Raw genomic sequence first — 26,912 nt, 5'->3', positions numbered from 1 at the left:
CCAATTCTGTATTTTGTACCAGTGTCTATATTTGGGCATCTGCTAGCAGCCGAAGTTTTGGTGCCGCCATAGGGGGCCATTGTAATTATTGGCAAGAAGGGAAAATTTGGATGCCCACTGCGCCTCATAAATATCGGCAGTCAGGGCCATAATTACCAAGGGTCCCTATGGTGGCACCCAAAAATTTTAGGTTTTTTGCCCTTTTTTATACTGGTGGCAGAAGGGTTAAGGTGTGCAATGTCCCACTGTGAACCTAGCCTTAAGGTAGCCATACACTGGTCGATTTGCCATCAGATTCGACCAACAGATAGATCCCTCTCTGATCGAATCTGATCAGAGAGGGATCGTATGGCTACCTTTACTGCAAACAGATTGTGAACCGATTTCAGCCTGAAACCGTTCACAATCTGTGGAGGTGGTGCTGCTGCCACCGCTCCCCACGCCCGCATGCCCGCATACATTACCTGCTTTGCCGGCGCGACTCCAGTCCCCAGGTCTCCGCTGCTCCGTCTCCGCTCTGGTCTCCAGGTCCAGCATGCTTTACTTCTTCCTGCCCGGCAGGAAGTTTAAACAGTAGAGCGCCCTCTACTGTTTAAACTTCCTGCCGGGCAGGAGGAACTGAAGCATGCTGGAGACCAGCGCGGACACGGAGCAGCGGTGACCGGGGGTAGTAGCGCCGGCGGAGCAGGTAATGTATTGCCGCTCTATTGCGTCCGTCGTCGGGCACTCGAACGCCGGTAGCGACGCGCTCCCTAACCGCGGGCGATCGACAGTAATTTTCCGCATGGAGCGATCGACGGGATCGGACGAAATGGATCGAAATTCGGCGTGTAGCGCGAACGATTGGCAGCAGATTCGATCCCAGTGATCGAATCTGCTGTCGAAACGGCGGCAAATCGGGCCAGTGTATGGCCAGCTTTAGTCATATACTACCCATTGACAGGATCCTTTGTGAGAGATCCCTAAATGACACATCTCCCTGTCTTGTGACATACCCTTTATTGCCTTTGACAGACCCCTTAGTGACATATAGTCTCACGATTGACCTGTTAGTGATAGACCCCCTCCCCATGCCCTATGTTGACATTCTTCTGTAACAGACCCCTTAAGCTAAGTACTCACGGGGGGACAATTGTAGCTGTCGCTGCACACGGGAGCGTGTGCGCGACAGTTCGGAGACAGTTCGGCGACAGCTCGTCGCCAAGTCCCTCTGCATACACACGGCAGCAGAGGGATTAGCGATGCGGCGGAAGCTGTCGCCGAGGTTCCTCCCCCCCGCCGGATGCTCCGTGTACTGTGTGTGGGTAGCTGTCACTAGCCCGCATACACATGCGGGGCTAGCGACAGTTCCGGCGATGTTGCGGCGACGGCTGTAGCCGGCGATTGAACATGTCAATCGCCTGGCGACAGCTCCGACGGGCGACGGTTCGGGGCGCGCGCGTCATACACACGGACAAACCGTCGCCGCAACACGCGCGTGCCATGTGGTTGCGGCGACGGCCGTACCCCGTGTGTATGAGCCTTTAGTGATAATTGCTACCTGTGACACACCCCCTTTGTAATAAATTTCCCTTTGACAGATTCCCCTGGGAGAGATCATTCAGTGACAATTTACTCAGTAACATACTCCTTGACAAATAGTGTCTGATCCATCAATAACAGACTGTCCTGTGACTCACCCCTTATTAACAAATCTCTCTTTTGTCAAACCCCTTAATGACAAATACCCCTGTGCCAGACCTCTTAGTAACAGATCCCTGCTGTGACAGACCCCTTAATGATAAAACCCCATGTTAGACTCCTCAGTGAAAAAATCCCCATTAACAGACCGCTGTTTGGCAGCTTTCCCTGTGACAGAGCCGTTGCTGACAAATCCTCTGGTGACAGATCCCTTAGTGACAAATCTTCCTGTGGCATGGCCCTTAGTAACAGATCTCCATTTCAAAACTTCTAGCAACAGATTCCCCAATGACAGACCCCTTAGTGACATCCGCATATTGCCAGACCCCTTAGTGAAAGACACTTCTATTCTGATCCCCCGGGATAGATCTCCTCAATGCAGATTCATCCATGACAAACCCATTCCCCCATGACATCCAGTACAGACAGATCTCCCATGATAAACCCAACCAACAAACCTCCCCCCCCCCCTCCTAATAAAGCCCTGTAGTTCAGATACACCTGTGACAGTCTCCGAGTGAAGCTATCCCTGTGAAAGAGCCCCCAGTGAAGGTCTCTCATCACAGAACCCAGGTAGAGCCCTCTATGCCTCTATAACAATGTCATCCTCCCAGCCTTGGGCTGTAATATAAGGGTAAGAGGATTGCACAGCTCCACCCATCTTTAACTCCTCCTGATCTGCTGGCTCACTTACCCTCTGGAGCCACTGCACTCCTCTAGCTCCAGGCCTCCTGCTTTCAGGAGGTCTCCACACACAGCATCCAGTTAGTTATCTTTCTGGCAGATGTGAGCAGTAAGGCTGGAGATAAACATGAGCTGGATGGTGTGACTGAGTATCAGTAGCCAGCAGACAGGTGCTCTTGACCCAAACACACTTAACCCACTGGGTATGAGGAAGCCACATTGTATACAATCCAACATTGCTGAACATCTCTTTCCAGAAGTTTCAGGGCTTTTCAGTCCTCAAGCATTCCTTATCGAACAAAGCCTCAAATCATTCATGTTTAGTCAGCTAGCAACATATTGCACTAAAGAAAGTTGGGCAAAGACAAATGTAATGCTCCATAGTAGTAGTCAGCACACAATTTATGTTGGCCTGGATGAATTTAGATCTTCATAACTATCCAGCGTTGGGTGTCAACATTTTCTCTTATACCTTAATACTGCAGAATATGGAAAATAAAGCATAATATAAAAATTATGATCATGCCAAACTTGAAGAGTAGTGTTTATTGCAAACTGAACACAGTGTCAAGACAGAGAATCTATAATTCCTTTGAAAAATTAAAACAATGCATTTAAATAAAGAACCAACAATAACAGAGCTAATATGGAAAGCAAAACGAAGCAGCACATCAGCAGTTTCAAAGACATAACATATGGGGCAGAGGTATCCAAGACTTTGCCAGCCCAAATGTTTAGAATTAAGTAATTGGTGATATCATATCGTCCAACAAAAAAGACTAAATAAATTCTACTACACTCTTCATTCCATGAACTAATCTCCAGTGTTTTTGTGTTCTCATTTGTATCCCTACTCACTGTCTGGTCCACTGTTGCCATACCCTGAGACTGTCTGCTGCAGAGTCCACAGTAACGTTGGAGTTACCTCATTATAATGTTGTCTCCACAGGTGCAAAAGTGGATGGCCAATCCAAGAAAGTTTCGTAAAAACGTAGTGACTTTTCATGAAGTAGTAGTTTCTCCTCCAGAAGACTTGGCCAAAGTGCAGAGTCTTTCTCCTCATATAGATCATCATACCTGAGAGACAAGAGGACCTGTCACTATGAGCTAAGGTTAGAGAAACCGAGAGCCCAATATATAGTGTAGTATGTTCAGCATAAAATTAGTAAAGATAATTAGTGAGAAGAGTATACTCACAAACGTGGGTTACCACAAAGGCAACCACTGTATAGGCAGGTGAGGAGATTAGACCTGTCCTCACTCAGGATTAAGAAGTCGCTCTCTGTAGATCAGAAAAGGGGTAGATCCCCCCTCCACCAGGGGTGGACACGGTACAGCAAATGGGGAACAGAGGCGTCAGCAGGGTAAAAGTTGATAAAACCTTTAAAATTTGCTTGGAGGAAGCAGTGGACTTACCACCATAATATAATATAATAGTAATCACATTTATTATATAGCACCCCAAAAGTGCAACGAGTTTCGCAGGCCACGGCCGCTTCATCAGGCAATAAACGTGGGGACAAACAGAATTTCAGCAGTAGCAGGAGCTACTATTATACAGACAGTCTTTCGTGTCTGCTTTTTGGAGGTAAGTCCACCGCTTCCTCTAAGCAAATTTTAAAGGTTTTAGCCTCTGTTCCCCGTTTGCTGTCACTATGAGTGATAACAGAAGAACTTGATGGAATGATGACAGAAGTAACTGTCCTGATGTGATGATGATAGGGGAAGAAGTTCTGATGGAGTAGTGAATGTGGAACCTATCACGATGGGATGATAGTACAAGAATCTGTCCTGATGGCATGGTGATAGGGGAACTTGTTCTGAAATGATGATTAGAGGGTGACCTGTCCTGATGAGATGATAGGGAACCTGCCCTGATGGAATGATAAGGGAGAAGAACCATCCTTTAAGTGATGATAGGAAAATCTGTCCTCTTAGGTCATCACCTAAGAGGACAGATTTTCCTATCATTAAAGAACCTCTCCTGATGGGATTATGATTGGGGATATGTCCTGATTGGCTGATGATAGCAGAATTTTTCCAGGTGTGATGACAGCAGTACTTGCCCTAGTAGGATGATGATAGGAGAATGTATCTTGATAACATGGTAATAAAGGGAACTGTTCCGATATGATGGTGATAGGCGAACAGTCCTGATGGAAATAATAAAGGAACCTGTCATAATGGATGATACAGGAACAAGCCCTGATGGGATGGTGATAGCTAATTAGTCCATATAGTATGATGATAGTAGGAACTGTCCTTATAGGAAAGTGATGGTACTTTCCTTACTGGGTGGTGATGATGATGGGAGAACTCACCTATTGAAGGATAACCTGTCCTGAAGATAAGAGAATTAGTCCTGATGGGATAATAACATAACCTGATCTAATGGGTGGCAGCAGAACCTATGCTAATGGCATGATGACAGGAGGACCTTTTCTAAAAATGTGATGATAGGGGAACCCATCATAATGAGATCATGCTAGGTGACCTTTCCTGATTGGATAATGACAAGGGGGACTTGTGCTAATGAAATGAGTATGGGAGAACATGTCTGGATAGGAAGATGATATGAAGTACCTGTGCTACGGGGATGAAATGGGGACCTGTCCATATGGGATACTGATAGGATAACATGTCTTGATATTATGATAGTGGAACCTATCTGCATGGAATTATGATAGGAAAATATGGTTTAATGGTAAGGAAACAAGGGATTTGTTCTGATGGGACAATGAGAAGAAAAACTATCATGATATGATGATGATAGGGAAACCTGTCTTGATGGTAAAGGAGAACTTGTCCATATGGTACAACAACAAGAGACTCTGTCCTAATGGATCCTATCCTGATGGGAGGTTCTTATTCCAGTCCTGGATGGAGAGCCTGTTCTCATTGGATGATAATAACTCGGTCTGATGGTATTATAATAAAATAACCTCTACCGCCCGATGTGACAAAATGTGGCATATATATATATATATATATATATATATATATATATATATATATAACATTTTTTATTTTTTTTTTTGGGGGGGGGGGGGCTAATGATAGAAGAATCAATCTTGAAGAGAGGATAACAGGAGGACATCTGATGGGATGTCTATGGGAGTCTGTCATCACAGGTAAAGATTTCCAATTACAGGGTATGTTAAGGTATGTGATGATTCAAATGCCCTCATACAGCTTATCCACTGATCTAGAGTCATGTGACAATGTTGTCTGTTTGTTAACAAGGAGGTGTTAAATAAAGTTTAGTCAGATAGCAGAGAAAAGAAAAAGAAAAGAGAACAGTGTGTTTTCCTGAGAGAAGTCAAAGCATAGTGTATGTGCGCATTTTATCCTCTGTCAGAGATCTGCTGTAACTCAGAAGATATGATTAAAAAGCAGCATCAGGCTGATCATCCCAACTCTTACATCAAAATGTCAAAATGGTGCCTTATAAAAAACAATAATGGCATGCTGGGCCGGATTTCTGGCAAGGCCGCAAAGGCCATGGCCTAGGGTACCAGAAATTTAGGGGCAGCTCAGTGAGGGGCAGTAAAGCTGCTCTATGCAGCCATCCCTATCTACAAGGACAGCTTTAACCTTTGAACTCTCTATCCTGTACTTGTGTTGTCCCTGCAAGAACTGTAAGCTCTATCCTGCAGGTATACATCAACCTAAGGACCCTTTTACACTTAATCAGTTGCTCTCAGTTAAAACGGAAAGAAAACTGATTTTCAAAGTAATGCCCATGTTTTTCTATGGCACCTTTTACACTTAACGTGTTTTAACTGAAATCTTCATCCCAATGCACTGCTATGGAAAAACCGCGTACTAACTCATACCAATGCGTATTAATGCACACTAATGCACACCAACTGATTACCGTATTTTTCGGACTATAAGACGCTCCGGACTATAAGACGCACCTAGGTTTAGAGGACAAAAACTCCGGGAAAAAAAAACATGCTAAACCTGGTGCGTCTATAGTGCAGGGGCGTTTTGTAGACATTTTTTTCCCCCAAGCTGCCTCTGTTCAAGATACACTAACCCCTGCTGTCCCCACTAGCTAGACTAAGTACCCTAATTTACCCCTGATGCCTTCACTAGTTACTACACTACACACTACACACTACACTATACCAGTATCACTACACTACATTCAACTAACTCCTGCTTCACCCCCAGTAACATTACACTACTTTAAACTCTTGCTTCCCCCACCAGTAATAACTAACTAACCATTACATCTAAAGGGTGGAGGATCTCACCTATCCAGGTGTCCATTTGGGAATCCATGCTCTCTGTGTCCTCCTTCTCCAGCTGCTGAGGTGATCCTGATGCAGTGTGCTTCTTGGTGCAGGCCACTCCATGGCAGGGTGGAAGCAGTGTGATCCTGGCATCTTCTCTCTTAATCCCTAGTACTTGCTGCAAGGGGGAAGCCTCATTGTGATCCCAGCATCTTCTTCCTTAATCCCTGGTACTTGCAGGGGTGGGGGCATCCTCAGTGCGATCTGGCAACTCTCGTGTTCCGGCAACTTTCAGCGCGATCCAGCAACTTTTCCCCTAACTCCCGGCACTTGTGGCAGGAAGGCTCAGCTCGATCGCAGCATATCCCCTCTGGGTACTTTGGCGGCGGGGCAGAAGAGAGGCAATCCCAGCGCTAGCTGCAGCCACTGTCCGTCCTGATGCCGGTGTACTTCCTTGTTTACCGGCACCCCCTCATGACGTAGGACGCACGTAAAGGAAGTTAGGGGGAAAGTTGCTGGGTCGCACCGGCTCACGCTGAGACTATCCGGATCATGCCGGCTCACGCTGAGAGTATCCGGATCGCGCAGAGTTGCTGGCTCACGATGAGAGTATCCGGATCAGGCCGGATCGCGCAGAGTTGCCGGCTCACGATGAGAGTATCCGGATCAGGCCGGATCGCGCAGAGTTGCCGGCTCACAGTGAGAGTATCCGAATCAGGCCGGATCGCGCAGAGTTGCCGGCTCACGATGAGAGTATCCGGATCGCGCTGAGTTGCCGGTTCACGCTGAGAGTATCCGGATCACGCCGAAAGTACCAGGGATTAAGGAATAAGTAAATGGGATCACACTGAGGCTCCCCTCCAGCAAGTAACAGCAGTAGAGGGACAAGATACCAAGATCGCGCCGAGGCTGCCTCCCCTGCCGCAGAAAGCAGAAGTTAAGAGGGGAGATGCCAATACTGCAGGAGGATCAGCTCAGCAGCTGGAGAAGGAGGAAACAGCGCACGGATCGGTAAGACCTTCCGCTGCGCTTTGTGCATCAGCTTGAATAGGGCACATTCGGACTTTAAGACGCAGTGACTTTTCCTCCCCACTTTTGGGGGAGAAAAAGTGCGTCTTATAGTCCGAAAAATACAGTAAGTGTAAACGGGGCCTAACTCTCATGGTGACACAATGGGTCCATCATTAACGAGATGGCAAACATAACATAAAAGTTCTTAAGGAAAACATAATTTATAATCTATACGCGTAATACTGAAATAGTTATTGTCTGTGACATCCAATGATGGAAAGTAAGTTCTCATTGGGGCACACAGAGATAACAACCATACAGACGGTATAGTTGACCTTGGGCGGTAAAAAGTACAAATCCGGCCCTGATGGCATGTCTGGGCCAACCCTTGTGATGCTACAGGGCAAGAGTCTAAAGATTCTCCAAAATTCAGGCCGCTACCATCTTCCAGTTTTTATTTCATATCAAAATTTGTCATAGCTCCATAGCAATCATATACTGTGCAATAACAATAGCCTGTATACATCCCTAAGCCAAGAAAGACAATGTACCAGGAAACTCCCTTTCTTAAGCTTCCTGGTATATAAAACCTTAAAAGGACCCTGAGCAGTGGCTAAAAAATGAAATCTGGACTTAACTGGGGTTTCCTCCAGCCCCCGTAGGCCACAAGGTCACCCAGCATCCTCTTCTTCCCTTCCGTGGTCCCACGGGCGGCTCTGGTAATCCGGCGACTTCGGATTAAGATGCACATGCGTTCACCGAAAGAGTCCTGCACATGCGCGGTTCAGTCTTTACCGAACCGTGCATGTTCAGGACTCTTACGATGACCAGTGTGATGACGCACAGGGTGTGTGCCGGGGGAGGGCATGTGCAACATTAGCCAAAGTCACTGGATTATCGGAGCCATTAGCAGGACCACGGAAAGGAAGAAGAGGATGCCGGTAGACCTTGTAGGCTGGGGGTGAGGGGGGTGCAGGGGGGAGGGAGGTCTGGTGTCTGGAGGAAGCCCCTAGGTAAGTCCAGATTTCATTTCTTAGCCACTGTTCATGGTCCCTTTACATTCAATATCAAATCACAAGAAACCTCATTAGGTTCAGACCAATCATACTAGCACTTGCTGACCACACATCCAGCAAAACTGAAAGAAAACTTCCCAACTTCCCAACATAACATTCTTCCTCCAATCATCACAACCAGGAGATCACAAGCACAATAATAAGCTAACACAGCATCACTATGATGTAAACAGTAAGGTGTGGTGAGGTTATTAGGTGGTGAGGGTTTTTAGTTTTGGAAATGCATTATGTAAGGTAGTACTGGTTGAGCCCTAACTCTAGGGGTAGATTTTTAGATGTAAACAGAACTAAGCCAGCAACAAGCTGGCCTATGGTTTTTCTACCTCCTTATCAGAATTGGAGGACATCACAAATGGGTGAATATCCAAACCAGGTGTCCTGAATGTTGCTGTTATTTGGTCGCAATGGACTGAATTGTTGATTTTTAGGCCAATCTGAACTTTGAAACTAGCACTCTACTGTAGTGTATGAGAAGGGTGGATATTAGCTTGAAATGTATGAGAGGTAGGTAGGTGGTATATAATGTACATTTTGGAAAGAGACTTGCAGTGTATGGTGAGGTAGACAGTGTGTATATACCTGGTGAAATGTCTTTTACATAATATGGGCAGGTAAGTAGCTCCTTTTGGATGGTATTACCTGTGAGAAATACACCAAACCATCAGTGAACTCATAAACATTGCTGCCGCCAGCAGGAAGTAGAATCTCTCTAGGTGGCCATCTAATAAGATGTTAGGGAACCAATCACCTGAAGATGAAAAAATACAACAGAGCAGAGAAGTAAGTGAACTGCAGTCTATTTTTAACAGGCTCAGGTAATGCAGAGTGACATGTGCTACTACACCACATCACTTGTCACTGTCTTGGTGTACAGGAGTACTGCTGCAGTTGAGGAGCCAGTACGACACATGTAGAATATGGCTTTGATTCATTAAAGGCCAGTAAATGCATTGCGCACTGACAGCACAAGTTAAAATTAGCATGACACGCTACACGCAATCCTATCTGCGTAGCGTGCGCTCTTAACTGACGCGAGCTAATCCTAATTGCCACGTGATAGCATGTAGCACAACCGCTATAGTACACTAGTGCGGCCACTACTATGTTAATTAGTGGCCGTGCTACATGCTATTGCGTGGCAATTAGGATTAGCTCACGTAAATTAAGAGCGTACATTACGCAGAGGATCATGTGTATTCTGCACTCGCTAATTTTAACTCGCACTGTCAGAGCGCTATACATTTACCGTCCTGTGAAACAAGGTCATGGAGTCTTATTTGCAATCACTACTGAACACCAGTTGATTTTGGGTGGCTATTGACCTAACTATACCTTGGGGACACATGGGCCCTTATTCAATTAAAGGAATACTATCACGTAAAGCTTTTTTTTAAAATGCTGTATGTTAGGGCACACATTACCACAAGTACTAGGAGCAATTTCCTTCCTCACACAGCTCTGCGCCTCTGCTGTAAAATCCTCCTCAGTTTTAGATACAAAAGTGGGCTCTTAGATAGAGATGGCCCAAACAGTTCGCCGGTGAACTGATTCGCTCGAACTTCGGTGGTTCGCGTTTGCGGTGAACCGCAAACTATATGTGAGTTCGACCCGCCCCCTATACTACATCATTAGGCTAAACTTTGACCCTCTACATCACAGTCAGCAGACAAATGGTAGCCAATCAGGCTGCACTCCATATATAAGGCAGCTGCGTCGGCCATTATCTCACTCGATGTGGCTGCAGTAATTAGAGAAGGGAGAGAGGTTGCTGCACAGATTAGGGAAAGCTTAGTTAGGCTCTTGCTATGGCCCATACTCACAGGCTACTTTTGTAGATTGTCGCTAGCACACGGGAGCGTGTGCGCGACAGTTCGGCGACAGCTCGTCGCCAGGTCCCTCCGCATACACACCGCGGAAGAGTGATCAGTGATGCGACGGAAGCTGTCACCGATGTTCCTACCCGCCGGAAACTCAGTTCTCTGGCTATTAGGTTGCTGTCGCTAGTCCGCATGTGTATGCGGCAAAGTTGCGGCGGCTACTGTCGTTAGGCGATTAACCGCACTAATCGCCTGGCGACAGCAGCGACGAGCGACGGTTCGGGGCGCACGCACCATACTCATGGGCGACCTGTCGCCTCAACACGCGCGCGCCATGTGGTTGCAGTGACAATTGTAGCCCGTGAGTATGGGCCATTAGGCTTGTTAGCTTGCTCCTTGCTGATACTTGTTGCTAAAAAGCACCCCAAAACAGCTCTTTTGAGAGCTAATGTTCTTTTGTGTGTGGCCCAATGACACTTGCATATACAGCCCTGTCAGTCTCAGGCAGCTGGCCCTTGCTAACTGCTATACTGTGCAACACCCAGCACATTCAGTGACTACCTTTTCACTGCACCTGTGTGGGACAGCTGCATATTTGTAATACCAGTCACTGCATACCTGTTCATGTTTACTGCACCTGCGTGACAGTAGCACGCAGTGTTATATACCAGTCACTGCACCTGTTCATGGTACCTGTGTGCGTGACAGCTGCACATTTGAAATACCAGTCACTGCATACCTGTTCATGTTTACTGCACCAGTCACTGCACCTGTTCATGATACCTGTGTGTGTGACAGCTGCACATTTGTAATACCAGTCACTGCATACCTGTTCACGGTACCTGTGTGTGTGACAGCTACAAGTTGTATTGATACCAGTCACTGCATACCTGTTCAGTGCACCTATGTGACAGCACATAGTGTTATATTATATACCAGTCACTGCATACCTGTTCATGGTACCTGTGTGTGATTGACAGCTCCACATTGTATTGATACCAGTCACTGCATACCTGTTCAGTGCACCTACGTGATATCACGCAGTGTTATATTATATACCAGTCACTGCATACCTGTTCACGGTACCTGTGTGTTTGACAGCTGCACATTTGTAATACCAGTCACTGCATAACTGTTCACGGCACCTGTGTGTGTGACAGCTACACATTTGTAATACCAGTCACTGCATACCTTTCACTGCACCTGTGTGACTGCACATTGTATTAGTCAAGTCAGTGCATACCTTTCACTTCATGGACATGGACAAAACAGGCAGAGGCAGGCCATCCGCTCCATTTGACACTTCACAGGAGTTATTTGGTGGGGAATTAACTGATTCACAGCCATTATTGTTACAACAAGATGAAGGCGCTAAGCAAATTACACCACTTTATATGTCTAAGTTAGGCGGCACTATGGACGTAAGGTGTGAGGAGGAGGATGATAAAGTACCTGCTGTTGGTGCAGTTTTGGACACAAGCGAGGCTGGGGACAATAATTATGATGATGATTATGATGATATGGATGTCACGTGGATTCCCAATAGAGGAGATGAACAGGGGGACAATTCAGAGGGGGAGTTAGAGAGGAGTAGGAGGAGACGAGTTCCTGAAAGAAGCAGGGGGAGATCGTCGTCAGAAACAGCTGGTGGTAGTGTCCGGCGCCATGTACCGCCACCTATGGACAGCCAGCCAACATGCCCTTCAACGTCAGCTGCTGACGCCACCATAGTGCCATCATCGCTCAGCGGTGTGGAAATTTTTTTCTGTGTCTGCCTCAGATGTGAGCAATGCGATCTGTACTCTCTGCCACCTAAAATTGAGCTGTGGAAAGGCCAACACCCGCGTAGGGACAACTGCCTTACGAAGGCACATGATGAGAAAGCATGATGCAATAGGAGGACCACCTGAGGAAAGGCAGCACACAAAAGCAAAGCCACCCTCCTTCTCCTCTTCCTCCTTCAGGTGCATTATCTTCAGCCTCTTTCTCCCTTGCACCTTCAGAGCCACCCTCCTCCACTCCACTTCTCACCTTGAGCGGGTTCTGCTCCTCTGCCCACAGCAGCAGCCAGGTGTACGTGAGGAAAATCTTTGAGCAGAAGAAGCCAATGTCTGCCAGTCACTCCCTTGCCCGGCGTCTGACAGCTGGCTTGGGGGAACTGTTAGCTCGCCAGATGTTACCATACCAACTGGTGGACTCTGAGGTCTTCCGAAAATTTGTGGCGATTGGGACACAGAGGAAGATAGCAGGTCGCAATTATTTCTCAAAAAAGGCGATACCCAAACTGTACCATGAAGTTGAAAGGCAAGTGGGGACAAGGGTCCATCTGACCACAGATGCCTGGTCTGCAAAGCATGGTCAGGGAAGGTACATTACTTACACAGCCCATTGGGTCAACCTGGTGACAGCTGGCAAGCAGGGAGTACGTGGCGGACCTAGTTGTGACACCTCCACGGCTTGCAGGCAGGCCTCCTGCCACCTCCTCTCCTTCTCCTCCTGCTACATCCTTATCACTGTCCTCCTCGGCTGATTGGCAATGCTACTCTACTGGTGCTGCAATCTCCTCTCCAGCTACACAGCCCCAGCTCCCCAAGACCTATGCTACATGCCAAGTACAACGGTGTCACGCCATCTTAGACATGTCTTGCCTCAAAGCGGAGAGTCACACTGAAGCAGCTCTTCTGGCTGCTCTTAATAAACAGGTGGATCAGTGGCTGACCTCGCACCAACTGGAGATCGGCAACGTGGTGTGTGACAACGGCAACAATATCATTTCGGCTTTGAATTTGGGAAAGTTGACACATGTACCCTGCATGGCACATGTACTGAATCTAATAATTCAGAGATTTGTGCGTAAGTACCCAGGCTTAAAGGACGTCCTGAAGCAGTCCAGGAAGGTGTGTGGGCATTTCAGGCGGTCTTAAACGGCCATGGCACGCTTGGACGATATTCAGCGGAGAAACAACTTGCCGGTGAGGCGCTTGATTTGCGATAGCCCGACTCTCTGGAATTCAACGCTCCTGATGTTTAACCGCCTGCTACAACAGGAGAAAGCCGTCAACCAGTATCTCTACAACTACAGTAAACGGACATGCTCTGGGGAGATGGGGTTTTGGTTTTTCTGGCCAAAGTACTGGACACTCATGCTAAATGCCTGCAGGCTCATGTGGCCGTTTGAGGAGGTGAAAAATATGGTGAGTCGCAGTGAAAGCGCCATCAGCGACTTGATCCCATATGCTGTCTTCCTGGAGCATGCCGTGCGTAGAGTGGTGGATCAAGCTGTGAAGGAGCGTGAGCAGGAACAGGAGGAAGCGTTGTGGGATCAATTACCAGCAGAACCAGATGTTTTCTCAACACCTGTGGCAGCACAGAGGAGAGGAGAAGAGGAAGAGTCGTGAGGAGGCGGAAGAACAACCGCAGCAGGTGTTGCAGGGGGCTTGTGCTGCTCAACTTTCTCGTGGTATTGTTCATGGCTGGGGGGAGGAGGAGAACTTACCTGACATCACTGAGGAAGAGCAAGAGAAGATGGATAGTACGTCTGCATCCAACTTTGTGCAGATGGCGTCTTTCATGCTCTCCAGCCTGTTGAGGGACCCTTGTATAAAAAACTCAAGGGGAATGACCTGTACTGGGTGGCAACGCTACTAGACCCTCGGTATAAGCACAAAGTGGCAGGGATGTTACCAACTCACCAGAAGGCAGAAAGGATGCAGCACTTGCACAACAAGCTGTCAAGGGTGATGTCACAGCACAACGAAATAAAGGTGCCACTGCCAGTAATCCTCCCATGTCCACGCAGGCAAGGACAGGATGCTCCAGCGATCTCATGGTGATGTCGGACATGCGGACATTCGTAAGTCCAACGCCTCGCCTTGGCCCTTCCGGATCCACCCTCCACCATTGCCTCGACCAGCTGGTAGCCCGCTACTTGGCCTTAACTGAGAATGTAGACAACAGCGATGAACCCCTGGACTACTTGGTGCGCAGGCTTGACCTGTGGCCAGAGCGGTCACAATTTGCCATCCAACTTCTGTCTTGCCCTGCCTCAAGCATCCTGTCAGAAAGGACCTTCAGCGCAGCTGGAAGCATTGTCACTGAGAAGAGAAGTCGCCTAGGTCAAAAAAGTGTTCAGCACCTCACCTTTATCAAAATGAATGAGGCATGGATCCCGGAGGGCTACTGCCCACATGAAGACTAAGTCAGTTCCCGCACACAGCATCTCTGCCTGCAAGCCGTGTGACTGCCTGCCCCAAGACTAAGTCGGTCCCCAGTCCCCACACAGCATCTCTGCCTGCACGCCGCTTGACTGCTAGCAGCAGCCGCTAACAACACCAATAACAATTTTTTCTGGTGTGTGTACATGCCTGCCTAACTTTTTTGGCTGCACTGCGGCTGCAACAACAAAACAAAAGGCATGTACATGTGTCAATTCCCCTTTGTGATCGTCACCTTGCCGCGGTGAAGGGGCTTGCGCATCACAATGAAGCAATGACCGCCAGCTATATGAGTGTGTCGGGGGGGGGGGGGGGCACACCCAAGATAAAAAGGTTGCTTCATTGTGGACAGACCAAATTTGATCAGCTGGACAGTCACTGTTGTTCTATCATTGAGCTTCCCCAGTCCGGCGACCATATGGGCTGGAAAACCGCCATGGACTGCACTCTCGCCATGGTGCGCACCAGTCCAGCACGGCAATCACTACACAAACAGCTGTTTGCGGTGCATTACACAGTGAATTTGGTCTGTCAGTGTGAAGCAATACATTAATTACACTACCTTATTGATGTATACACATGCAAGATGTTTTAAAGCACTTTAGGCCTCCAATTTAGCATTCAATGTGATTTCTGCCCTCAAAACGCTGCTGTGCATCAAATCCAGATTTTTTCCCTGGGACTTTTGGGGTGTATTCCACTCCGCCATGCCCCCCCCCCCCCCCTTCAGGTGTTAGACCCCTTGAAACATCTTTTCCATCACTTTTGTGGCCAGCATAAATGTTTGTAGTTTTAAAAGTTTGCCTCCCCATTGAAGTCTATTGAAGTTCATGCAAACCCGAACTTTTGCAGAAGTACGCGTTCGAGGTTCGCGAACCTAAAATTGGAGGTTTAAGCCATCTCTACTCTTAGAGGGCTAGACCATGTCTCTGCACAGGGGGTTGCTATCAACTGCTCAGTGTATAGTTTAATTATCACCTTGCTGAAAGAATCTTATTCAGATGGTTGTAAGGGGTTAAAGATTCCAGCAATGTGTGATCCTTGTATTCTGTTCTCTGACTGATAAAGTTCTGGATAATACCTTTTGTAAACAGCATCTCTGCCTCTCAGCAGCCTAGGAAGTAGATGCAGCCTGGAGTGTATCATCATCACAAGCCAGTCAGTTAGTCAGGAAGTGTAAACACATCTCCCTGCTAGTTATATTTCAGCAATATTACAGCTCATCTAGTTACCTGTTACCACCTCCGATCAGCCTCCTCCTCATGTCTCCTGCATGCTTGACACAGTGAAGTATATTTGTGAGCTGTGTGAGGAATGAAGGATGATTTTTAAGCACAGTAACCAAGCAGCTCGGAGTGACCCAAACCATAAGGACAGTATAGGGGACTTAAAGAGACCGAAAAGCCCTCCTACTAAAAAGCAATGCTAAGTGCGGTTTGCCTTCTTAAAACAGAAGGAATTTGCGATAAGTCTGCTTAAAGTGAACATCTGTGGTTACCCACAATGCACCACTACTGAATATGCAAATTATCTCTTAATTCCCCAGGAGCCAAGCTTGCATCCAGAACCGCTGGTGTCTAGCAAGCCTATTGTTTTTACATTTTTACAGAGCCATACTAACCCCACATGCAGACTGCCTGTTTCAGACTTTTGATCCTCTTCAGTGCATGGCAGGGATTGGTATGGCTGTATGGGATAGGGCTTGGACCAGTACAACAGTACAGCATTTTTAAAGGGAACCTTAACTGAACGGGGGGTAAAGAGTTTCACTTACCTGGGGCTATTACCAGCCCCCTGCAGCAGTCCTATGCCCTCGGAGCCGCTCTGGAATCCTCCGGTTCCCCGCTGTCACTTAGTTTCGTTTTTGACGACTCACCAGTCGGCCAGCCGCCATGCGTATTATTGGACGCATTCCCTACTGCAATTAGCGCTGTTGCGGACCGCAATGCGTACAAAAATGAGTACGTGTAGATATGCGGCAACACATATTTTTGTACGCGTTGCGGTCCGCAACAGCGCTAATTGCAGTAGGGAATGCGTCCAATAATACGCATGGCGGCCGGCCGAATGGTGAGTCGTCAAAAACAAAACTAAATGACAGCGGGGGACTGGAGCATTCCAAAGCGGCTCCGAGGGCACAGGACTGCTGCAGGGGGCTGGTAATAGCCCCAGGTAAGTGAAACTCTTTACCCCCCTTCAGTTAAGGTTCCCTTTAAGCAGGGAGAGAGAGCTGGGTGAATATAGAAAGTGCCCCTAGCACGAGTGGTAATGTGTACCTAATATAGAGTATAAAAAAAAAGTTGTTTTAATCAATAGTATTCCTTTAACTTTTTTCAAGGAGATGCTTTTTTATATTGCTTTTGCCTACATTCTGCCCAGTTATTTAATTTAAAGGACCTCTATCGCAAAGATCGTAAAATTTAAAATGCTGTATATTCTGGCGTATATGACCACTTCTTAACCCAGGTATATCTTGTCAAAAGTCGGGGGCCGTCTTATACGCCGGGTGTCGTCTTAGGGCCGGTTCACACTTGCGGTTCCCTGCCAAACGGACCGGATGACCTGACCGGAACCGGATCGGAACCGTACGGTTCTGATCCGGATCCGACTTGGATCCGGTCAGGTTGCATCAGGTGTTCATCAGGATGCGATCCGGATCTGTTTGGCAAAAGATAGTAGAAATAGAATAAAAATGTTGGGGTCTGGGAGGTCAGCAGAAGGTGGACCTGTGGAATCAGGCCCTCCGCTGTTTAGCACTCACCTCCACCTCCGACATACTGCCAACATCTCCAGCACGTTTAAAGTCACTGCTGCTCCACTCCAAAATGCTTGCCCATGTGTCCCCATCCAAAATCGCCGCTACAATGCGCATAGGAAGTGGAGTAGAACATCCGGATTTTTAGCCAGTGTGTTGTGCGCTCTCCTGTTCTCATTGGTTTGTATTGGCCGGATGGTGCAGTCCGGCTCCGCTCCGGATACGGCTGCCGGAGGAGCCGGACCAAAAAATAGCGCATGTTGGGTCTTATGCCGGAGTCCGGATCCGGTCCGGATCCGGTCCGGACGAAACGGACGCATGTGAACGGACGCATAGGCTTTCATTGCTATGCCGTGCGTCCGTTCCGTCCGTTCTGCATGCGGTCCGGCTCCGGCACGGCGATTCCGGACGGCGACCGCTAATGTGAACCGGGCCTTACAGGGCAGGTGGGGAAATGTCCGGGTCGGACTGGAGGATCTGCGGTTGCCACATATGGTGGAGGGGAGCACAAAAACTTCCGCGGCCGCATCCCTGCCGTATGCAGCGACCGTATGAAAGCAGCAAGGGTAGTGCTGTACAAGTAATCTTGGAGATAGGGATAGCTGATCAATCCAAGCAGGCTGTGTATACAGCAACCAGCCAATCGCCGGTAAGGTACATTGATTGCTGTGATTGTATGGTTGTTGTATACTGGGTACCACACACAATACAGCACCAGTATCTGTACGTACCTGTTTATACAATATAGCACCAGTACATACAGTACAGTATACAAATGTCCAACAGTCAAGAGGGGTAATCTTATACGGCGAGTATATCACAAAGTTAACTGGAAAAGTTGGGGCTCGTCTTATACGCCAGAATACACGGTACTTGTAAATGCATACAAATAAGAAGTGATAAATTATTTTTATCCTATGTTTCTATAACTTACAGTAGTAGTAGAAATCTGAAAGAATCATGCGAAAGTTTGGGCAACCTTGTTAATCGTCATGATTTTCCTGTATAAATCATTGGTTGTTATGATAAAAAAAATGTCAGTTAAATATATCATATAGGAGACACACACAGTGATATTTGAGAAGGGAAATGAAGTTTATTGGATTTACAGAAAGTGTGAAATAATTGTGTAATCAAAATTAGGCAGGTGCATAAATTTGGACACCACAAAAAATAAATCAAATCAATATTTAGTAGATCCTCCTTTTGCAAAAATTACAGCCTCTAAACACTTCCTGTAGGTTCCAATGAGAGTCTGAATTCTGGTTGAAGGTATTTTGGACCATTCCTCTTTACAAAACATCTCTAGTTCATTCAAGTTTGGTGGCTTCCAAGCATGGACAGCTCTCTTTAACTCACACCACAGATTTTCAATTATATTCAAGTCTGGGGACTGAGATGGCCATTCCAGAATGTTGTACTTGTTCCTCTGCATGAATGCCTTAGTGGATTTTGAGCAGTGTTTAGAGTCGTTGACTTGTTGAAAGATCCAGACATTGGTCTCCAGAATCTGTTGATACTGAGTGTAATCCATGCGTCCCTCAACTTTGATAAGATTCCCAGTCCCTGCATTGGCCACACAGCCCCACAGCATGATGGAACCACCACCATATTTTACTGTAGGTAGCATATGTTGTTCTTGGAATGCTGTGTTCTTTCTCCTCCATGCATAACACCCCTTGTTAAGACCAAATAACTAAATTTTAGTTTCATCAGTCCACAGCACCTTATTCCAAAATGAAACTGGCTTGTCCAAGTGTGCTTTAGCATACCTCAAGCGGCTCTGTTTGTGCTGTGGCGGAGAAAAGGCTTCCTCTGCATCACTCTTGCATACAGCATCTCCTTGTGTAAAGTGTGCCCAATGGTTGAACGATGCACATTGACTCCATCTGCAGCAAGATGATGTTGTAGGTCTTTGATGCTGGTCTGTGGGTTGACTCTGACTGTTCTCACCATTCGTCGCTTCTGTTTATCCAAGATTTTTCTTGGTCTGCCACTTTGACTTTTAACTTGAACTGATCCTGTGGTCTTCCATTTCCTCAATAAGTTCCTAACTGTGGAAACAGACAGCTGAAATCTCGGAGACAGCTTTCTATATACTTCCCCTAAACCATGATGGTGAACGATCTTTGTCTTCAGGTCATTTGAGAGTTGTTTTGAGACCCCCATGTTGCTACTATTCAGAGAAAATTAGAAGAGTAGGGAAACTTACAATTGACCCCCTTAAATACTTTTTCTCATAATTGGACTCACCCGTGTATGTAGGTCAGGGGTCACTGAGCTTACCAAGCCAATTTGAGTTCCAATAATTAGTTCTAAAGGTTTTGGAATCAATAAAATGACAACAGTGCCCAAATTTATGCACCTGCCTAATTTTATTTAAACAATTATTGCACACTTTCTGTAAATCTAATAAACTTAATTTCACTTCTGTAATATCACTATGTGTGTCTCCTATATGAATTATTTAACTGACATTTTTTATTGTAACAACCAACGATTTATACAGGAAAATCATGATGATTAACAAGGTTGCCCAAACTTTCGCATCCCACTGTAGACAAGTCCAAAACCTGTCGCTAATGTCAGATTTCTACTACTTATTGTAAGTGACATCAACATAGGAGAAAAGTAATTTATGGTTCATTTTACTCAAAGAAACGGACTTCTTATTTGTATCTGTTTTCAAGTATTTTACATTTTATGATGGTCCTTTAAGGCAACACGGAGTCTAAGTAAGTTTAGGGGGTACGTTGTCTAATTTTGTGTATACACTCTACACAATTATGTAATTTGGGGGAAACACTCTGCCTCTGTGTTTATTTTGTTATTTGAGGAGGACACTTTGCCTGATCAGGTTGTTTAGGGTGTATGTTGTCTGGATAATCAAGTTTGATAGTGCTCTTCCACTTTAAAAATGCTTCATCTGCAAAAGCAGATACTAGGCATAGTGCATTACTGCTGATAAGCATTGATACGTCCGCACGGATGAAACGCATAGGGCGGAGCCAGGTGCGTCTGACGTCACTGGATTATGAGGAGAATACTGAGGAGGATACCGGCCGGTGAGATACAAGCGTACAAACTTGCGTGGCTACCCAAAGTGGAGAAGTATCCACCTGTGGAGGGTGGACATCGCTGGGCAGACATTGATAGATCTTTCAACTACTGACATATGTGAGTGCACTAAATTGCATGGGCAGCTGTTCTATTTTATCATCACGCTATGATGATTTTTATATTCTGTTTTATGTGGCATTTGTATTAAACAAGTTGTTTACTGAGGATTGGAAGCCTGCCTGTGATTGGAAAGAGAAAAATGCTAAACCCACCTGTTATCTGAGGTGGATGTTGTCTGGTGAGCTGCTTTTTTGGAGAGGGAGATTTGTGTGCATTTACATGGCGTGAAACACGTGGGGGTTCACTCACTCACTGGTGGCATGCTGTGATCAAAGTGTATAGCAGTAATGCACTATGCCAAGTGTCTTATTTTGCAGGTGAAGCATTTTTAAAGTGGAAGAGCGCTCTTAACTTGACTATCCATCACCAATTTATGACTGACACTTCTTGATAGTGAACACACATAGACTGAACAGTGGCATTGCCGTTTGTGATATAGGTGGACAAAACAGATGTGAGTGGCTCAGTTTGTGTTAATACTGATTGGTATATGTTGTCTCACTTTATATGTGGGACACTTCATAATAATGTTGCTGCCTATGCTGCCTATTTAGGTTCTTTATGATTTAACATTCTAGAAGTCATTGCTGTGCATATATATCATTGATTTTGTAAAGTCTCACATGGCTGTTTATACAGTAGTCATGGACTATTCTTATTTTATTTAGGGGGAGGTGGCTTCATCCCAAATTTTGTGTGCAGTTTCAAGTTACTTCCCTTCTTGGTTCACGTTCATTATTTAGCCATGCCTACAAACACGTGCAGCACAATTCTCCCCAACTAGTACATTAAATTTGATTTTCTGTTTGATTTTCTGGGATTCTAGCATGCCCCTGACTCGTGTTGCATAACATAATCAGACGTTTCAATAACAGCTTGACAAGTACGCAATGGACTTCAGAGGGCAGTGGAGAGTTTGGGATATTTTCCACTAAGTGCAATTTAAAATATTTTCCTGTGCATGAGAATCACTGCAGTAGAAAGTTGCAGCGTGATTGGTATTGCGTTTCTCAGTGGAAAACAGCCCTCAGTGGTCTATTGCAAAGCAGCAGATTATCAGTAGTCATTTGGGGTGGAAAATTGTTAGAACACTTAAAGTTGCAGTAGGGAGTTAGTGGCCTTCAGAGGGGTAAGGAATCTGTGTCCACTAGAAGGTGAAAGGTAGGGCCGGATTTGTACTCTTTACCGCCCAAGGCCACTGTCACCAGCCGCCCCCCTTCAGTATAGGTAGCCAGATGACTCCCGTAAGCTTGCAAATGCTGCATAAGTTTAGGCTGCTGCTTTGGTGCCCTTGCTTTTGTGGTGTCCTAGTTCATGGCCTAAATCCGGCCCTGATGAAAGGGATTTAATGATTTCAAGAGGATGTAGAGAAATTGGGTCTCTAGGGGATGGCAGAGCCTTAGTCACCTACTGAGGATGATCTAAATGATGGCATAAAGTCATAGGCCTGTAGAGCGTGGCAAGATGACAGTGGCCTGTAAGTGTCTGTAACGGGCAGAAGAGATAGCAGGGAGTAAGAGGTCTCTGGAGGGCAGCAGGGAGTTGGTGGTCTCTAGCTGGTAGTAAAGAATCAATGGTCTCTAAAGGACAGCAGAAAGTCTGTAGCCCTTAGGGATGGTTAGGCAGTTGATGATGTGTGTGGAAATATAGCTTTTAACGTGTCACTCACCTTCAGATGATAAGTACACTACTTCAATCAGTACTGCCCCCATGAAACAACCAAATGCTTGAAAGAGAGTCATGAGTGCCATGGAGGTACTGCGGATACGACTGGGCACCAGACCAAAGGTGATAGCAGAACCTGAAGAGGATGAGGCTTGTTAGTTACTAATGGAAACACTTTATTTTTAACTCAAACACTAGAAAGTTGTACTGCACAAACCGAATTAATACAATTACATCACTCAATATGAGTACATGATTATTCAAATCAGATCACCTCCTTCATACATATTTTATAATCCAATATTAGAAAGTTGCGTTGTGGACCAGTCCACCTTGGACCAGTCTCGGAAGAAGCAGGGCCATGTGAAATGGCCGTTAGGCTGCCCGTTTTCTGCCCTGTTCCCACCTCCATCTACCTCAGCCATGGTAGGAATTAACTGCCATTACTTGTAATATCACCTATGTGACCAACTGAATGACTGTGGTTTCTTAACTCACTAATTAAATGCAGTAATCACTTTGCAATTCACTGCATGTCACTTTGATATTAAATAAACCAGCAACAAGTGCAGTGCCGGATTGATTGCTCTCCTTTCTCATTGATCCATACTAATGGATTACACTGTATGTTTATTGAGGAATACTAGTTGCTGTGGTTATCACACAGTCTCAGCACTGGGGGATCATGGTTGTTATAGGGAACACAGTATCTCCACTGCAGAATGCTGATTGCTAGGGGAAACACAGTATATGCACTAGGGGATGTTGGTAACTATAGGAAACACACAGTCTTGTACTGTGGGATGCTGGTTGATGGGTACAGAGTATCTGCACTGAAAGAAGCTGCGTGATGCTATTGTGCCAATATGGACCAAATGCCATGCAGAATTAAAACAGTTCTGAAGGCAAAAAGGAGTCAAACTCAGTACTAGCAAGTCGTACCTAATAAAGTTGCCTGCAAAATATATCAATTTTTCTGTAATTTTCCTTTTCGTTCATGCATTAGCATATCATTTAGTAATAGAAAAGGAAGGCCCAGGAGTGTCTTCAAATATACTCCTATATATAGCTTTAATAAATAGCAGAGAATCATTACATCAGATGTACAAACAGACTCGTCATGATGTTAATCTTGCGACATTTCCAGAGGTAACTCCTCTATACCTTTATCATGGTATAAGACTGACAAGCCAGGCCCGGTCACACTTGCGGTTTAGTAAAAGTCGCACCGGATGTCCGGACCGCACCGTATCCGGACCGGACCTGATCCGTACGGTTCCTATCCGGATCCGGTCCGTTTGCATCCGGTTTCCGTGCGGTGTGAACACGGTTGCGGTCCGGATCCGGTTTCTTAAGGAGATAACATCCTTTTAATTACCTGGGGTCTGGGAGGTCAGCAGAAGGGTCTGGGGTCATTGTTGGAGACAGGTGGACGTGTGGAGACCATCCGTGGATACAGAGACTGCAGTTGGGACCATGGATCCAGGCATTTACTCGTAAACCTGGGAATTCTCTCTGTTGTTACTCGTAAACCTGGGAATTCTCTCTGTTGTTCGCCTCCTTCAGCAGACATGTTGCTGGCAAAAAGAGCTCCAGCATGAAATCGCTGCTGCCCCACTCTTCGCTGGGCCCATGTGGTCCCCATCCAAAATGCATAGGAAGTGGGGTAGAACGTCCGTTTTTTGTAGCCAGTGTGTTGTGCGCTCTCCGGCTCTCATTGCTTTGTATTGGCCGGATGGTGCAGTCCGGCTCCGCTCCGGATACGGCTGCCGGAGGAGCCGGACCAAAAAATAGCGCATGTTGGAACGGACGCCGGAGTCCGGATCCGGCCCGGATCCGGTCCGGCTCCGGTCCGGCAGAACGGACGCATGTGAACGGACGCATAGGCTTTCATTGCCATGCCGTGCGTCCGTTCCGTCCGTTCTGAAAGCGGTCCGGCTCCGGCACAGCGATTCCGGACGGCCACCGCTAATGTGAACCGGGCCTACCACAAAAATCAGGCTTGAAATAGAGAGGAGCCACCTTTCAAAATGTTGCAAAATTGACATCATGACAAGCCTGTTTGTACAACTGATGTAATGATGCCCCGCTAACTACCGTATATACTCAGGTATAAGTCGCAAAATCTAGGACTGATTCAAAGTACAGAAATGGGGGGGGGGTTAGTCGCATAGTCCTAAATTTTGCGACTTACAGCCTGTGTGAGGTGAGGGTGTGGGTTATGGATGTGGGGTGTGTGTGTGGAGGGGTTACTCACCATCCATCGCTGGGCGCAGTGTCCTCTCTTTTCCTCTCTTCTCCCTCACTCGCGCGTCTACCCCCTTCAGAGATGGTCCGGCTCCCGATGTCACATGACGTCGGGAGCGGAAGTTACAGCGCGAGTGGACGAGAAGCGAGGAGAAGAGAGGAGACTGCGCTCAGCGGTGGATGGTGAGAGGAGACTGCTGCAGCTGCGGGGAGAGCGGGCATGGAGGCAAACATCCCACCTTCCACAGCCTCTACCCTCTATCTACTTTCCTTTACCACGCATCCCCTTGTGTTGATACCAGCGTCTCCTGTGATGATGTCATCACAGGAGATGCTGGTATCAATGCATGGGATGCCTGGGAGAAGAAGTAGATGGAAGATAGAAGGTGAGATGTTTGCCTCCATGCCCGCTCTCCCCACCGCTGCAGCCTATTCATGGGGGCAACTGTACTGGCTACCTACCTATGCTAGGGGCAACTATACTGGCTACCTACCTATGCTACTGGCAACTATACTGGCTACCTACCTATGCTACTGGCAACTATACTGGCTACCTACCTATGCTACTGGCAACTATACTGGCTACCTACCTATGCTAATGGCAACTATATTGGCTACCTACCTATGCTAATGGCAACTATACTTGCTACCTACCTATGCTACTGGCAACTATACTGGCTACCTACCTATGCTACTGGCAACTATACTCGCTACCTACCTATGCTACTGGCAACTATACTGGCTATCTACCTATGCTACTGGCAACTATACTGGCTACCTTCCTATACTGGGGGCAACTATACCTGGCTGCCTACCTATGCTGGCTACCAATACTGGAGGCATATACCTGGCTGGCTTACCTATAGACTTACCTATAGACTTAAACTTGAATAATTGGAAAAATCCACCTTGTGAGGGTCAAATTTTGAGGGTCGACTTATACACGGGGTCGACTTGTATTCGAGTATATACGGTATTTATTAAAGCTATATATACTATTATATTTTAAGACTGTGCTGAGCATTGCTTTTCTACTAATACGACATTGTCCCGTGGCCAAAGGACACCAACCTGAGCACGTCAAGATTTTTTGATGGGTGCTGCCTATCTCTTCTTGAAAGCATATTATTTAGTAATCATGAGCCCCCGAAATGCTAAATGCTGCAACAATACCCTAAAGAATCAAATGCAGCCACTACGACCATCAAATAATAAATGCAGCAAACATTACCTCCAACGCAAAAAATGCAGACGTAAGTGATGTTAGTATAGAAGAAAGTGTGTGGTGTAGTTTTGTGAGAGTGTGTGTCCACACATGCATGTGTCTTGACCACATGTAACCATGTCAGAAGTCAAAAAAGTGTGTTTAATCTTATACTGTATGGATTGAGTACACACTTTATTTGCTTGGTGATGTTGCTAGCCCTGAATCTGTAGATCTCCTGCCACATCTGTCATGCCCACAGACCTCGCATCTCCTTTACATTTTGGCATAATATGTATATATGACTGCCTGTTTATAGCAGCAGTTTATTTTTATCTCGAGTCTCACATGCTCCCGATCATGTGAGACTCAAGTCTTACCACTGCGCTCTGCAGCAGAGGGGCACAGGTGGAGCCCATGGAACGGGAGGGAAGAATGATGTCGGTAGTGAAGATCATAATCTGGTACTTAAAATTGCGCAAACATTTTCGTAGTATTTCGCAATTACAGCCATGCATGGTTACAATTTGGAAACTTAAATAGATTTTGCTTAATCCATTCATAATTTTGCATAGTCCATTTGTAATTTTGCATTATTTAATGCCTGAAATAAATATTTAAAGAAACATGGGTTTTAAAAGCCAAATGTCATTTTACCAAGTTTAAAAACCCTTTTTCCTTTACATTTTTGAAATAGATTTTCTCAAAGACTACAGTCTTTTTGAAAATTTTATTTTTTGACTTGTTCCCACTAATCCCCTTAACATACATAGCAATTTGGTGGTGGTGATGATACCATGTACAGGGACATTGCTATTAACCGCTAAATTCAGCACAAAATCACAGGAAATTACGCGTTATTGAGAAATTACAGTTCCTGTTTACGGTTACAAATAAAATTAATTAAGATTTTACCCCAAAATGTCACATTATGATTTCATTTCGTAAGTGCGAATTATGATGCAAAATTACGATTATGTGAAATCGGTGCTCGTCTCTAGATTTTGGACCCCCCTCATCATGTCATTCATCAATTTTGCTGTGCACTAAGAGGAGGTGACACACAGGGCTGGATTTCTGGAAAGGCCGCAAAGGTCATCATCTCTCCTACTTTGTTCTGTTCTGCCTGAATTTCAGA

General features: G+C 46.1%; 1 protein-coding gene across 4 annotated transcripts in view; it reads right to left on the bottom strand.

Annotated features, from left to right (window-relative positions):
- Positions 1-26,912, bottom strand: part of SLC15A5 (solute carrier family 15 member 5) — a 152,473-nt gene that overhangs the window by 52,915 nt on the left and 72,646 nt on the right. For 2 of the 4 annotated variants that reach the window (XM_068277380.1, XM_068277383.1), the window contains exons 7-9: positions 22,328-22,459; positions 9,332-9,440; positions 2,913-3,441 (exon numbers count right to left, since the gene is read on the bottom strand). In XM_068277380.1, coding sequence (XP_068133481.1) covers positions 3,294-3,441; positions 9,332-9,440; positions 22,328-22,459 — 389 coding nt within the window. In that variant the 3' untranslated portion in view covers positions 2,913-3,293. Of the gene's footprint in view, positions 1-2,745; positions 2,844-2,912; positions 3,442-9,331; positions 9,441-22,327; positions 22,460-26,912 lie in introns of those variants that run through there. The other 2 variants (XM_068277382.1, XM_068277381.1) reach the window with 2 other exon arrangements.

Source organism: Hyperolius riggenbachi, chromosome 3 (assembly GCF_040937935.1).
Source record: "Hyperolius riggenbachi isolate aHypRig1 chromosome 3, aHypRig1.pri, whole genome shotgun sequence".
Classification (NCBI taxonomy): Eukaryota; Metazoa; Chordata; class Amphibia; order Anura; family Hyperoliidae; genus Hyperolius; species Hyperolius riggenbachi.
The sequence above is the reverse complement of the archived record's forward strand: the minus strand, read 5'-3'. Positions and strand labels throughout refer to the sequence as shown.